Source organism: Poecilia mexicana, unplaced genomic scaffold (genome assembly GCF_051168715.1).
Source record: "Poecilia mexicana isolate PSO_F unplaced genomic scaffold, ASM5116871v1 scaffold_2, whole genome shotgun sequence".
Lineage (NCBI taxonomy): Eukaryota > Metazoa > Chordata > Actinopteri > Cyprinodontiformes > Poeciliidae > Poecilia > Poecilia mexicana.
The window spans coordinates 28,966,846-28,979,579 of NW_028263371.1; the positions used below are offsets into that span (position 1 = coordinate 28,966,846).

A 12,734-nucleotide genomic window follows, 5' to 3' on the forward strand; every position below is an offset into this window, starting at 1 on the left:
TATTTGCTCAGCAGACCAGGATGGAGGCGTCGCGTGGGTCGACGCATTCCTCCCACAGCCACCGGCATCACAGCCAGCATTCAGTGGACCACCCCATCCTCACTCCCCCTCCACAGCAGCAGCAGCAGCAGCAGCACCACCCACCTCAGCCATCTTTAACGCAACAACCGACAGTGATCCAACCACATCAGCCTCCGTCACCTCCCCAGATGCTGCCACCTCCACCCCCAGAGATGGTACAACCTCCACCTCCGCCACCCAAGTCTCCAGATCCGCAGCTCAGCATTAGTTACGATCAGCAGGAACCAGCTGCTGCTCCCAGTCCACCTCCACCCCCTCCACCACCACCCCCTCCGCCTCCTCCACTGCCTCCAGTGCAAATAGTGTCGCACCACTCGCCGGCCCCCACCATGTACAAGTACAGCACCATCACCCGGCTGCAGAACCAGAAGACTTCTCTCAAGCTACCGGCGACGGCTAAGCAAGTCCTGCCTCCACCTCCGACGCCACCTGCGCAGGCCATCAAGCCCAACGTAAATCACATTGCTGCAAGGACCAACGTCCCACCTCCTCCTCCGCCTCCTCCTCCACCTCCGCCATCAATGCCAATCCCAGGGTCCGCAATGGCAGTTTTGCGATTTGGCCCTTTCAACTCGGCTGCTCCTCCTTCCTTCATCCCACCGCCTCCTGCGCTGCACGCCAGCAACATGACGTTTCCTCCTCCTCCACCTGTTGCACCAACCCCCATGAGACAGACAGTTCACGCCAATGGGCTGAAGCAGGCGCTAAAGGAGCGGTTTCCCAGTCCACCACGAGAACTGCTGTCTCACAACGGAGATCTTGAGGACTCCCCACCACCTGCTCCAGCACCACCACCACCACCTCCTCCGCCTCCACCACCGCCCCCACCTCCTCCTCCGCCACCCCAACAGTGCCCAATACCAGCACAGTTTCCGCCTCCTCCCGGACCCCCCCGAGCTCCACCCAAAACATTCACTCCTGGTTTTATGCCTCACACTGCACCCAAACCTATGTCCCCAGTATCACCATTCCCTCCTGCTCCAACTCCACCGCCTCCGCCCCCACCACCTCCACCCCCTCCTGCACCTTCTCACCTAAAGAAGCAGCTTAGCCTCCAGCAGAGTCACACCCATCCTCCGCCTACCCTTCCCAAGCAGCACAGCCTGACTAAAACACTGAGTGTTTCCGCGGGAGCTGCACCTACCATGTCTTTGGTGAAGCAGTTGGCAAGTCAGTTTCCAGGAGCTTCATCCCAAGTCAACCATACAGAGTACCCTAAAGCCCCACTCTCCCCACCAGCTGTGAAAACGAAACCAAAATGGCAGCCTGGCGGTAACCAACAGCTGCCGTCTCCAGAGTTCCCCCCTCCTCCAGCAGAGAGCAATAACAGCTTCCCTGCACCACCACCGCCGCCGCCTCCTCCTCCAGCACCCATCACTGGCCCAACGCCACCGCCCCCGCCGCCGCCTCCTCCTCCCCCAGCACCCATCACTGGCCCAACGCCACCACCGCCGCCTCCAGCACCCATCACTGGCCCAACGCCACCACCCCCGCCTCCTCCTCCAGTACCCATCACTGGCCCAGCGCCACCACCCCCGCCACTTCCTTCTGGAAACATGGGCTCTCCATTGAGGAGATCGCCGTCTGGCTCCTCCAGTTTCGGTGGTAAGAAGCCCCCTCCAACCCCTCAGAGGAACTCCAGCATTAAGGCTAACTCGTCAGCCTCTTACGAGGAATCCAGGAGGAATTTGCTCAGCAAGTTTGCTCCCCAGGGCAATAGCACCCCGTCTTCCCCATGTCCCGTCTCCTCCTCCATTGGCTCTCCTTCAAAGGACCCTTCAAATGGGCCTCCTGCACCTCCTAAACCAGGAAAGCTCAACCTGTCTAACCTACCTTTGGCGCTTCAAGCTAAAGTAAGCCAGGCCAAACAGGCAGGTGGTGACTTTCCGTCTCCTCCACCCGAGTGCGCCTACTTTCCACCTCCCCCCCCTGTCTCTGAGCTTTTCCCTCCTCCACCGCCTCCAGGCAATGATGTCCCGAGGGTAGCCGTGGTAAACCCTCAACCCCAAGCTCCCCCTCCTCCGCCGCCTGTCTCCCTTGTTAGCAACTCAATATGGGCAAAGAACTCCCTAAAAAAGACTCCTCCGCCCACCCTAGGGCGGCGAAGCAACACTACCCCAGAACCGCCTGGGATATCTCCACCGCCGCCCACATCTCCAAAGGGTAGCTCAGGTCAGCCCAACTTCCTGGCGGATCTCAGCCAGACTTTGAAACGCAAGTCGGTGGGTCGCCAGGCTCCAGGCCTCCCCGGCAAACTAGACCCAGCGGGGACCATGGACGACATGGCGCTGCCTCCGCCGCCCCCGGAGCTGCTCCTGGACCAGGGGAAGCAGAGCAACGGAGGAAACGACGGCTATATGTCCGGAAACATCTCAGGCTATGCAACGCTGCGAAAAGGACCACCACCCGCACCGCCCAAACGGGGGGACGCAACCAAACTTACCGGATAACGTCAAACTCTGAGATCAGGACACAACGCAGCTGGCTGAACAGACGTTATTACCTAAATGGATATGAAATCCTGAACTTCTTAAATTCTCTTGTGATCATTGATGAATTGGTGATCTTGTATATACAAAAAGCCAAATCCGACCACCGAATCCAAACAGTGCATTTTGTAAAACAGTACCAAGACTGTTAAGACTGGACCAGGTAAGTATGAAGGATCCAGGCCTGAGCCAAATCATGTTTGATTTCCTTTTTTTTTTTTTTTTTTTTTTAATTCTCATAAAGCTATGCCACGTACTTGATACAACCAGAGAAACGGATCGGAACCACATGTTTCTGTTTTGACCTTTGACCACTGCATGAACCACATGTGATAACAAGCTGGAGTTGTCCTGGGTTGAGTGTCTGTCTCTTTGTGTATGAATGAGAGGGAAACATGCATTGTCTGCATGCATGATTACATATATTGGTGAAGTAGTTGATCATTAAGGAAGGCTGCCATGTTTTCTTTTGTATGAAATAATTTAAAGACTGATGAATTTAACATTGTTTTGTTTTTTTGTTTAACGCTGGCCAACAAATCTTGTCTAAACCGGAGAAAGGTTTGGTCACTACGGCATGTAGGATTGAGGCGAATAAACACAAGGAAGGGATTCTGCTACACTAATGAATCTCCAAAAAAATTGGGAAAAATTCAGTTTCTCAGAAAATTTGAATGTTACATAAGACAAATAAGAGAAGGATTTTAATACAGAAATATTATGCTGAGCATCTCCACAAGGGTGATCCACAAATGCTAAAGGAGTTTGCTCTATCCAAAGATTTTTAAAGGAAAGTTGAGTTCTGCTATGTTCAAATCCAAAATCAGCACAGTGGTACTTCATGCTTCTCTAAGTTAGTTTTAATTTCAAGCAGGACTTGGCGCCACCTGAACTCACTTGACGTAAAACCGAATGGAGATTCTGTGGAGTTCTATCAAGAGGAAGATGAGTTAGTGGTCATTATCAAATCAATCTTTACTTGCTTAGCTCATGAAAAAAGGAGTCCCAATCACAGATTGAAGTCTTACGTAGCAGTACGCTAACATTTCTGAATTAAAAGTTCTTTTTATTGCTTTTATGTAACATTTCTGCAACCTAAATTTTGGGGTTTAAGCCATAAGCAAAATGAACAAAAATAGATACTTTTCTATGTGTAATTTCACTTTCTGAACTTACTGAAGTAAGCTTTTGGATGGTATTCTAATGCACTCAGATGCACATGTAGTATTTGCAGAACCTTCTCAGTTCAAAATTCATTGATCTTTTTACCAAAATGCAAATGTAAAGGAAGCCTCATTATGAACATCTTGGAAAAACTTTATTATTATTTAATGCAAAATTAGGAGGAACTGTGTTTAAATGGAGGTGAGGCCCGTGTTTATCTGTGTGAGTTCCTTGTGTGTTGGCTTGATTTTTTTATTTTTCTTGATTTCACCACTGGTTCCCAGCGCCTTTTGAAATCAGGAATACAAACTGGAAATCTCATCTTAGTACACACAGAAGGAGACGTATTCGCCTGATTAATGTACAGAGCATTACACCGTGTATTTAATAACCCACCATCAGACTTGCATTAGACCGAATGTGCTTTGAATCCCGTATTGTTTCTTCATGGTGCCATTGCTGCTTAAGCCGACGGCGCACAAGGACAGCAGTGCCTAGAAAGCGGAGCATGAAGGGGTTTCCTTGCCTTGCAGCAGTACTTTTATTTTCCGGGTTCTTGTGCTGTCCATGAAGTCCCCCATTCCCCACGTGTCCTTTTGTGCCATGATGACATATCGGTAATATTTCCACATAATTTAACTGGTGTTTAAAGCAGAGGGAGTTGGTGTCGGCTTCCCTGCAGGTTGCCTCCGCTGAAGGACTTCAACATGCTTCTCATTTGTCTGAGTCGGCATATCTTAAACCACCTCGACGGGACGTTTGCTAGAGTGCAGTTTGTAAGCTATTAGTGTGGTAAAGTGTGAAGTAAAGGCAAAGAAGGTTGAAGTCGATGTTTCCTCTTGCATATAAACTGAAAATCCCAATATACATGTTCAAACCAGACCTCAACCCCGTCTCAGAGTCCTTATTTGTTCGCATCTCTTGGGGTTTGGCGTTGGCTGGAAATACAGGGCTACTCCGCCCTCTAGTGGTCACATTTTACTCTACACCCTGTGGATGAGATGGCTTATTATTGTATTCCAGCTACACAGTCCTGAAAATCGAATTTAATATGACGTGAAAAAGTTTTATGATGTGTGCAACAACAATAAAATGTGGTAGAAAATATCCAATATTTTTTTTTTTTTTGCATTAACCCATCAACAGAGGAGGTAATTGTAGTACTCGTTTTAATTCTGGCTCAACAACACTTGGAATGTTTTCTGCTATATGTCTGTTTTTACCTATTAGTTTCTGTCTCATTACTGCATAGAGATCATTCAAATAGTGTAGAAATGAATCTAAATTAACTTCCAGGGTTGTAGGATTATCGTATTTATGTTTAGTAATTATATTAGTAATTTCTGTAAAATAAATATGAAACCACCCTTAAAAAGCAGTTGTTTCTGCAGGATACTTTATTTTTTCCAAAGCAAAACTAAATGTTATATTATCCAAATATCCAGAATTGTTGATGGTAAGACTAGGCAGAAAAGATCTCCAGTAACGGTCAATCTTGCAACAAATATAAAGGCCTCTGACTGAAGACTGTTGCTGGATGACATGCTGACAGTTCAAATCGGGAAGCCGAGACGATATTTCCTAGCAACGTCCTGGATGACACCTTCACCAAGAAACGCTTATCCACCTCATTTGCTTTTGCCGCTCCTCTTTAAGTCTGTCTGGGTTATATGATTAGAAAGAGAGTTCAGAGTTCCAACAGAGGTTGGAGAATGTAAAAAGTATATAATCCTGTGAAAGATGAACCTCTTTCCAGAAAGAACAAACCATTCAGAGAGAATCAGCTACTTTATAATCAACACAAACTGTGTAAATTGCTTTACTGTTTTACAGATGCCTTGGAATATATTTTTCTACAATGTACTCAATTTAAAATAAACGGGGCAAAACAAAAAGGCAAAACTAAACATACTAAAGCTAGTTCCAGTGCATTGTTTATTACAATTCAAGATCTCCTTTTAAACTGATACATGAACATAAAATCCTAATGCACACGGTATCTTTGTTTTATTCACGTTTAATATTAATAGACAGAAATATTTTTTTGTAAACAATTACTTGAACCCTCTTTTTCCAGGTTTTAAAATCAAGGGTAATTTGTTCCCGCTGAGAATTTTACAAAATGTACACTACAGACGAAAACGTCCAACATCACACTGCAGCTCCTTATGCACCTAAATACCTCACTGTAACAAAACGGTTTCAATTCAAGACACATTTTCTACACGAGACAAGAGATTTAATTGTGTTTGACACAAGTCCTGCATGAAGCCACGAGTGCATTAAGGTGAAGGTGCCTCAGCTGGGACATTTAAAAAAAAAACAACAAAAAACGAAAGCTGGTCATCGCTCCAGTGTTCCCATCAGAGGCTCCATAGCTGCCAGGAAGCAGGCTTCAAACTCCTGATCCGAGAAGCGTGCCACCGACTGGCGTGCGTTGCGTCTGATCTGCAGGCGGCTGTCAGGCGGCAGAGCCAGGATCTTCTCTATGGCTTCTGCGTAACTGTCCTCATCTTCTGCCAGGAATCCGGTTTGACCCCCGTCGAAAGGTCTGACGATGTCCAGTTTCGGACCCCCCGACTTGTGAGCCAGGATGACCTTCCCTGCTGCCATGCACTCCACAACGCCTAGAAGAGAAAACGGTAAGCGCACGCTGGCCAGCACAAACCTAGCTATATTTTAGCAGCTAGTTTACTAGTAGCCACAACTGCCTCCCTCAAATGCAGTGAAGATGTGTGTGCAACTCACATTTTGGCATAACAGTAAAGATTAAATAGTCCTGGCACAACAAAATATAAGACAAACTAGCAGCCAAATTATTATTTTGAATGAATTTAATACTTTTAAGGCATTCATTTTAGATTAACGATATTGAGGCATTTTGAGGACGTGCTGACATTTTGCATGATCACTTTGAAGACGGTGATCAAATTTTTGTTTTTTATTTTTTTACCTATTCCAAAGTGCTCGTTCCACATGGTGTGCAGACCAATGGTGGCTTCGCTCATCTGCCTTTTCAGCTCCTCGAAAGATACGTTCAGTTTAAATTCCACCCTGTCTGCGACGCCCAGCTCCTGGCAGAGTCCCCGGAGCATTAGAACCCTGTCTTCATCTTCCTGGTTCCTGCATCCGCCTATCAGGACGAGCTTTAACCCCTCCCTGACACCCGACCTCTCCCTCCTATCCAAAACCTTCTTAAAGGCCCCAATCTGCAGCCGGTGATCCTTCTCTGGCCTGAACTGGCCGACGGAAACGATGGAGTGGCACCTCCTGTCCCCGTCCTCCTCCAGCGGGATGTCCAGGAAGGCGCTGACGTCGCAGGGCGGGTACACCACGCTGGTGCGGTTGGGGGAGCGCCACAGAGACAGGATGTGATCGAGGGTCCAGGAGGAGTTGACCATGATGACGTCGCTGCAGGAGCCGGCCATCCCGTAGAGAACGGCGAAGAGGCAGTAGTAGACCAACTTAAAGGCGCTCAGGAACAGACTGTTTGAGATGAAGTCTGGGTTGTTGAACCTGAGACAATCGCACTTTGTTAGCTGAGTGCATAGAAAGCAGCATCAGTTTGGCAAAAGCAGGTAGGCATTACCTTGGGTTCCTCTCCCTCACCACAGACAGCATGTCAGTGCTGATGGTGGGATAGTGAACGTAGCTCCCAACGCTGCAGCCTCCCAGGTAGCGAAACAGCGGCAGGGTGAAGGCGTAACCCATGGAGTCAATGTAAAGGTCCGGGACCAGTTCGGTCAGGGCCTCCCATCCCAGGAAGATGGACCCCACGCTCTGTCCCAGCAGGGTGAAGTGTGGAAACAGACCGGGCTCCACCAGGACCCGGTGCTGCAGGAAGACGAAGCGGACCGGCCGAGGCAGCACAATGTTGAAGCGCTGTCGGGCTCCCTCCAGGATCTGCTGGCCCGTCACGCCCAGGTCCCCGGTGTACACCACAAAGTTGACGTCCACGTACCTGCAAACAGCCTGGTTGCGTTAAATGCTAAGGGCAACGTTCATGAAATAAAAACACAGAATTCAGCACTATTTTCTTTACATTTTATCCCACTGAACAACTATATCTTTTACATTTCTATGCTACCTGCTTTGTAGAGCCCTGATAGCACACCAGAGCACCCTCTCTCCCCCGCCACCAGCGTTGCAGTAAGGGTGGAAAAACGCCACCGTGGGACGACCTTCCCGCGCCCGCCGAGCATTCCTGCTGCTCTGCAGCCAGAGACGGACGGCCAGCACCAGCAGGACGAGGACAGCGACCAGCAGCACGCACAGAAGCAGCAGCGGGAGCAGCAACTTCCACAGCAACCTGAAACAAAGACATGCACTGTGTGTTTGGCTCATCTTTGTTTGTACTGCACTGGATGCAGAGTGGTTTACAGGAAGAGAGAAATCTGCAAAATCGGCACAAAAAGGTCTGAAAATATCCATCCGGTCCAAAGTTTCATAAAGAAAAAATTAAAATTTGTTTTGCAGCTGTATGTTGTAATTGTTTTTATCAGACTGAAGACTATACACTTGTCTGCAGCTAGTATTGAGCAAGCTCTGCACTGGTGGCAACACGATTCTGTTCAAAACTCATTTATCTTTTAAGGCTATTCCTTCACCATTTAAATCAACACAGAAACACTGTCAGAGTTTTGGGGCATAACTTTACATCAGGGATACAAAACTAGCATTTTAACGGATAGATTTCACGAATTAACAAAGGCTTGCATATTTTTACAATTGGAATGGATTAAATAGACTAATGATGCGTAGAAACACAAACAATATCAATATTTTTACTGTTTTTCCCATCATATTTTTTGCACAAAGTGAAACGGGAACCAGTATAGTTCATATTTAAATTCATAATCATTTTTATCCTCCGGTTTTAGCCGTTTGTTTGCATCTTACCTCGTTATTTCACACAAATACAACACCAGCTGATCGTGAGCCGACATCTTTGCGTCAGCCCGGTCCGTGCGTCACAACCTCTTCATCTCTGCTCCCCTCATTGAGTTAGCTGTCTGGCGCCACCAACAGGCGAGGTGGTATCACTGCGTCAGCGCTTCAGCGTGAACTAAGATGAAAACTAAAAAATGTGTGGATTATTTTACATATATTCAGATTACACGGCTTTATATGACACCTGGTTAATAACTAATTAAATAATACTGCTTCTGCTGATCTCTGCCCTGCTCGTTGTTTTCTCAAAGGTAAAGTTTACTTGAACAAACAACAGCTTCAATCAATAATTTTGTTCCTACCCCCACAGTTTGGACAGAGCTTGGACATTCATCATGACGACTCTTTGGGTGTTGTTTATTTTTTTAAATTTCGACCTGCTTCTAAAAACAGGACAATGCACAAAAACACGGTAAATGGCTTTAGTTGATCTCGATTTTAAAAATGTATGCATTTTATTTCTACAAGCTGTAGAAAATAACGCTTTGTCAGACATGAACATTCTTATGTAAACGTAAGGAGCAATTGTGAGTTATATACATTCCTGTCAAAGTATTACAATTTAATTCTGCTTTTGTGTTTTTGGCACACTTCAATGCCTTAGATCATCAAGCAAATGTTATTACCTGTGTAAATGTGAAATCCATGTTTGTTAAGTTGATGTTTTTTTTACATTTATTTCAGTGGCCAAGTTTTATCAATCACCCCTAAGACTCAAGAACAAGTGGAGATTTTGAAGAATGTGTCCACCCAGTATGAGGTAGCACTGTTCTCATCTTTACTACCGTTGACTTGCCTCTTGAGGTTATTTTCTTTCAGTAGACGACAACGTTGGACATTTTCTCTCAGACAGGTTTATGGCAGCCCGTTTCACCTCACAATATCAAAGAGCTAACACAAGTCCACCTCTACCTTCCTGGGAACAGCTCCGAGACGGTCAAGAACCTGCTGCAGAGACACAACATTGCACACGAGTAAGTGGCTCCTATTGTAAAGCACAGCTACTTGTTTGTGTCACATTTGACCGTGTTGAAATCTTCATTGCAGAGTGATGCTGCCCAATGCTGATGAGATCATTGAAATGCAGATGAGGAACGACTCCGGCGACCCAAGAAGTGGCTCCACGTTTTACTACAGATACCACACTTTAGAGGACGTGAGACTCTGTGGGAGATCCTAACTCAGTATTTTATTTATTTTTCTTTTAATAACTGTGCTATTCTGTTGTAGATCTATGACTGGATTAACAGAACAGCCAATGACTATCCGGACAAAGTTAAAGCTATTCTTGTTGGCTCCTCGTATGAGAAAAGGCCACTGTACGCTTTAAAGGTAATCCTTTAGATATAAGGTTAAAACATGATGAAACCACTAAAAACCCAACGTTTAATTTGACTATAAACGTTGTTTTTTTCAGTTTACTAAGTCTTTTTCTTTTATATTTTGTGTGATACATGCAGAGAGAGTTTTAGGGGTGGAAGTAACTGTTTCCATGGAGATTTAGTTAAAAGCTAGTTATTAGATGTGCTCAATTTAACAGTTAAATAAAATTTTCATTGTGAGACGATGCTACAGCCATAGAAGTTAAACCTTTTTTTAAAAAAAATTTAACACATCTTTACAAAGCGGTGTATTTAAGAGCACAGGGTTCCATATCTGTAATAATTTGAAGTGAGTCTGAGACGTCTGGAACTAATGTCGCACTTTTGCCTTTCAGCTGTCTCTAAATAACAGACCAAACAAGAAAGCCATGTGGATCGACTGTGGGATCCATGCCAGAGAGTGGATCTCTCCTGCTTTCTGCTTGTTTTTCGTCCACTACGTGAGCACGCTTTATTTACGATTCCCCCCTCGAAAACTATCTGACTGTTTTTGTTCCAGAGATCTGAAAGCCAGCTGCTCTTTTCCTTCACAGTCGCTGTCATTTTACAACGTGAACACTGAAATGACTCAGATCCTGGACAACATGGACTTCTACGTCCTGCCCGTCATGAACCCAGACGGATACAAATACACCTGGACAAACGTAAGAACATCTGGAACACGTATTGTTTGCTGAGTCTCCTAAACGGTTTGTAGTAAACTGTTTCTTTTTTTAGTTTTTATTCTTCAGTAAAGCTCAGATTTTTAGTGTGTCACCCACCTGAGCACTGGGTCGTTGCAGCCCCTCCAGAGTTTTGCAATTCATGCTCTTAGTTTGTACGTTTGAGTCTTTCGTGACAGTAAATTAGATCTCTTCAACAATGTTTTCTGTTTTTTAAGTCTCTTTATCATTGATTTACTCTTTTTAAATGTATTCTGTGTCCAGTTAGCCCTCTTTATGAACCTTTGATAAACATTTTATTTAATGTTTTTGTTGTAACTTTATTCATTCTTATGGAATATTTTCTTTTACCTTGAACCATTGTGTGCTTTCCTGATTTTTCCACATTATTTATTGTGATTTAGGATGTAGTTGCATCACGTGTCTCTGGGGTGACTTTATCTTTGAGAATGCCTGAGAATTTGTGCGATTTGTTCTTTCAGAGAAGAATGTGGAGGAAGAACCGTTCCCCCCAAAAGGGTACGTCCTGCATCGGAGTTGACCTGAACAGAAACTTTGACGCCAACTGGTGCAGTAAGTTCAGAAAAATTCAAATCCCTCTCATGTTTTACAAAGGTAAATGGAAAGAAAAAAGAACACATTATTTATTCAGTTTGATCATCTGTTTCATTCAGCAACAGGAGCCTCTTCCAATCCCTGCGACGAAACCTACTGCGGCTCCTTCCCTGAATCGGAGCCAGAGTCTCAGGCTGTCGCCAACTTCCTGCGCAGCCACAAGGAATCCATTCAGATCTACCTGAGCATCCACTCCTACTCTCAGATGCTCATCATCCCGTATTCCTGCTCCGTGGATGAAGCCGAGAATCACAGTGAACTGGTCTGATTCATTTATTTCAGCTGAAATATAAAGTTCCCAAAATCCTGAAACCATATGGATTTTTTTTCTTCCTTTTTTTATAGTACGAAATGGTCAAAACAGCTGCAGATGAAATCAGGAGGTATTACAGAAACACCTACACATATGGAGCAGGAGCACAGATCATTTGTAAGGAATATTTATTTCTTGACCTTTGACTTGCTGAAGGCACATATTACCTTTACCTTTTCTGTCTGCAGACCTGGCTCCCGGTGGCTCTGATGACTGGGCGTATAATCTCGGCATTAAATACTCCTTCACTTTTGAGCTCCAGGATCGTGGCAGATATGGCTTCCTGCTGCCGCCATCCCACATTCAGGGCGCTTGCAATGAAGCTCTGCTTGCGGTGAAGACCATTGTTTTGAAGGTCATGGAGAAACCCCAAGCTGCAATGGGTTCCCGTCAAGCTGGACCTGCAGCTTGAGTTGTGAATTTAAATTGTTTCAGGAGTTTTTGAGTTACACCTTCTGTCACTGAATATGCTGAAGCATCACAACATTAGCCAAAATGTACAAAAGCGTTGGAAAATGTTTATATCTATAGAAAGAAGAGTCGCCAGATGTGAGGAATTCAAACCTATTTCACAATAATGGATAAAAATATGACACAATTGCAAGTAAATAAATAAATGTAACTCATTGAAGTTTGTTTTCTCCTCTTTTTAAATGCAATTTTATTATCTTTTATATGCATACATGACTTTATGGTGGATGGGTCTACTGGTCCCCTGTTCAGTGGTGCCACTGTTGATCAGCAGCTTGTTTTTCATGAAAAAAAAAAATAATAATGTGTAAATTTTTTTTAAACAATAAATTACATTTATTTATAGAGTAATAAACCAAAATTGAATTTCTTGGAAATTTTGAGAAATTTTCTGTGGGATTTTTAATAAACATGTTATGATTTTTGCTTTGTCGGTTGTTCAACACTCATTGATACAAAGGGGTCGTTTCTGAGAAAGCTTTCTGAAGTGCTGCATCAAAACAAAAATGGTAAGTTGAGTGGAAGGTAAAATTGCGGTTGAAAAAGGTGCACAAATTATAGAGATAGCCGCAGTCACTCTGAGATTAAAGTCAGGATTTTTAGATTG

General features: G+C 44.8%; 3 protein-coding genes across 6 annotated transcripts in view; 2 read left to right on the forward strand and 1 right to left on the reverse strand.

Moving 5' to 3' along the window:
- raph1b (Ras association (RalGDS/AF-6) and pleckstrin homology domains 1b) overlaps positions 1-4,622 on the forward strand; it is a 38,362-nt gene extending 33,740 nt beyond the window's left edge. For 3 of the 4 annotated variants that reach the window (XM_014969798.2, XM_014969812.2, XM_014969828.2), the window contains one exon: positions 12-4,622. In XM_014969798.2, the coding sequence (XP_014825284.2) occupies positions 12-2,531 (2,520 nt within the window). In that variant the 3' untranslated portion in view covers positions 2,532-4,622. The remainder of the gene's footprint in view (positions 1-11) is intronic. The other variant, XM_014969804.2, reaches the window with a different exon arrangement.
- Positions 4,623-5,113: 491 nt separating this feature from the next.
- Positions 5,114-8,738, reverse strand: alg11 (ALG11 alpha-1,2-mannosyltransferase). The gene is made up of 5 exons (XM_014969841.2): positions 8,634-8,738; positions 7,822-8,043; positions 7,324-7,695; positions 6,688-7,250; positions 5,114-6,361 (listed from the first exon to the last, which is right to left on the reverse strand). Exons 1-5 carry the CDS (start codon positions 8,678-8,680, stop codon positions 6,078-6,080), a joined length of 1,488 nt encoding a protein of 495 aa, XP_014825327.2. The 5' UTR covers positions 8,681-8,738; the 3' UTR covers positions 5,114-6,077.
- A 241-nt stretch (positions 8,739-8,979) lies between these two features.
- On the forward strand, positions 8,980-12,282 carry cpb2 (carboxypeptidase B2 (plasma)). Its single transcript, XM_014969855.2, has 11 exons — positions 8,980-9,096; positions 9,369-9,444; positions 9,534-9,658; positions 9,732-9,840; positions 9,915-10,016; positions 10,402-10,506; positions 10,600-10,710; positions 11,211-11,301; positions 11,403-11,605; positions 11,689-11,773; positions 11,845-12,282. Exons 1-11 carry the CDS (start codon positions 9,020-9,022, stop codon positions 12,066-12,068), a joined length of 1,308 nt encoding a protein of 435 aa, XP_014825341.2. The 5' UTR covers positions 8,980-9,019; the 3' UTR covers positions 12,069-12,282.
- The last annotated feature ends 452 nt before the right edge of the window (positions 12,283-12,734 follow it).

What these genes read in the sequence shown, in the direction of transcription:
- alg11 (XM_014969841.2), bottom strand. Translation starts at nt 8,680, where the DNA reads ATGTCGGCTCACGATCAGCTGGTGTTGTATTTGTGTGAAATAACGAG. An exon ending in TATTTGTGTGAAATAACGAG is followed by an intron (nt 8,044 to 8,633) that starts GTAAGATGCAAA and finishes TCTTTGTTTCAG; the next exon opens with GTTGCTGTGGAAGTTGCTGC. An exon ending in ATCAGGGCTCTACAAAGCAG is followed by an intron (nt 7,696 to 7,821) that starts GTAGCATAGAAA and finishes GGCTGTTTGCAG; the next exon opens with GTACGTGGACGTCAACTTTG.
- cpb2 (XM_014969855.2), top strand. Translation starts at nt 9,020, where the DNA reads ATGACGACTCTTTGGGTGTTGTTTATTTTTTTAAATTTCGACCTGCTT. An exon ending in ATGTGTCCACCCAGTATGAG is followed by an intron (nt 9,445 to 9,533) that starts GTAGCACTGTTC and finishes ATTTTCTCTCAG; the next exon opens with ACAGGTTTATGGCAGCCCGT. An exon ending in GGCCACTGTACGCTTTAAAG is followed by an intron (nt 10,017 to 10,401) that starts GTAATCCTTTAG and finishes TTTGCCTTTCAG; the next exon opens with CTGTCTCTAAATAACAGACC.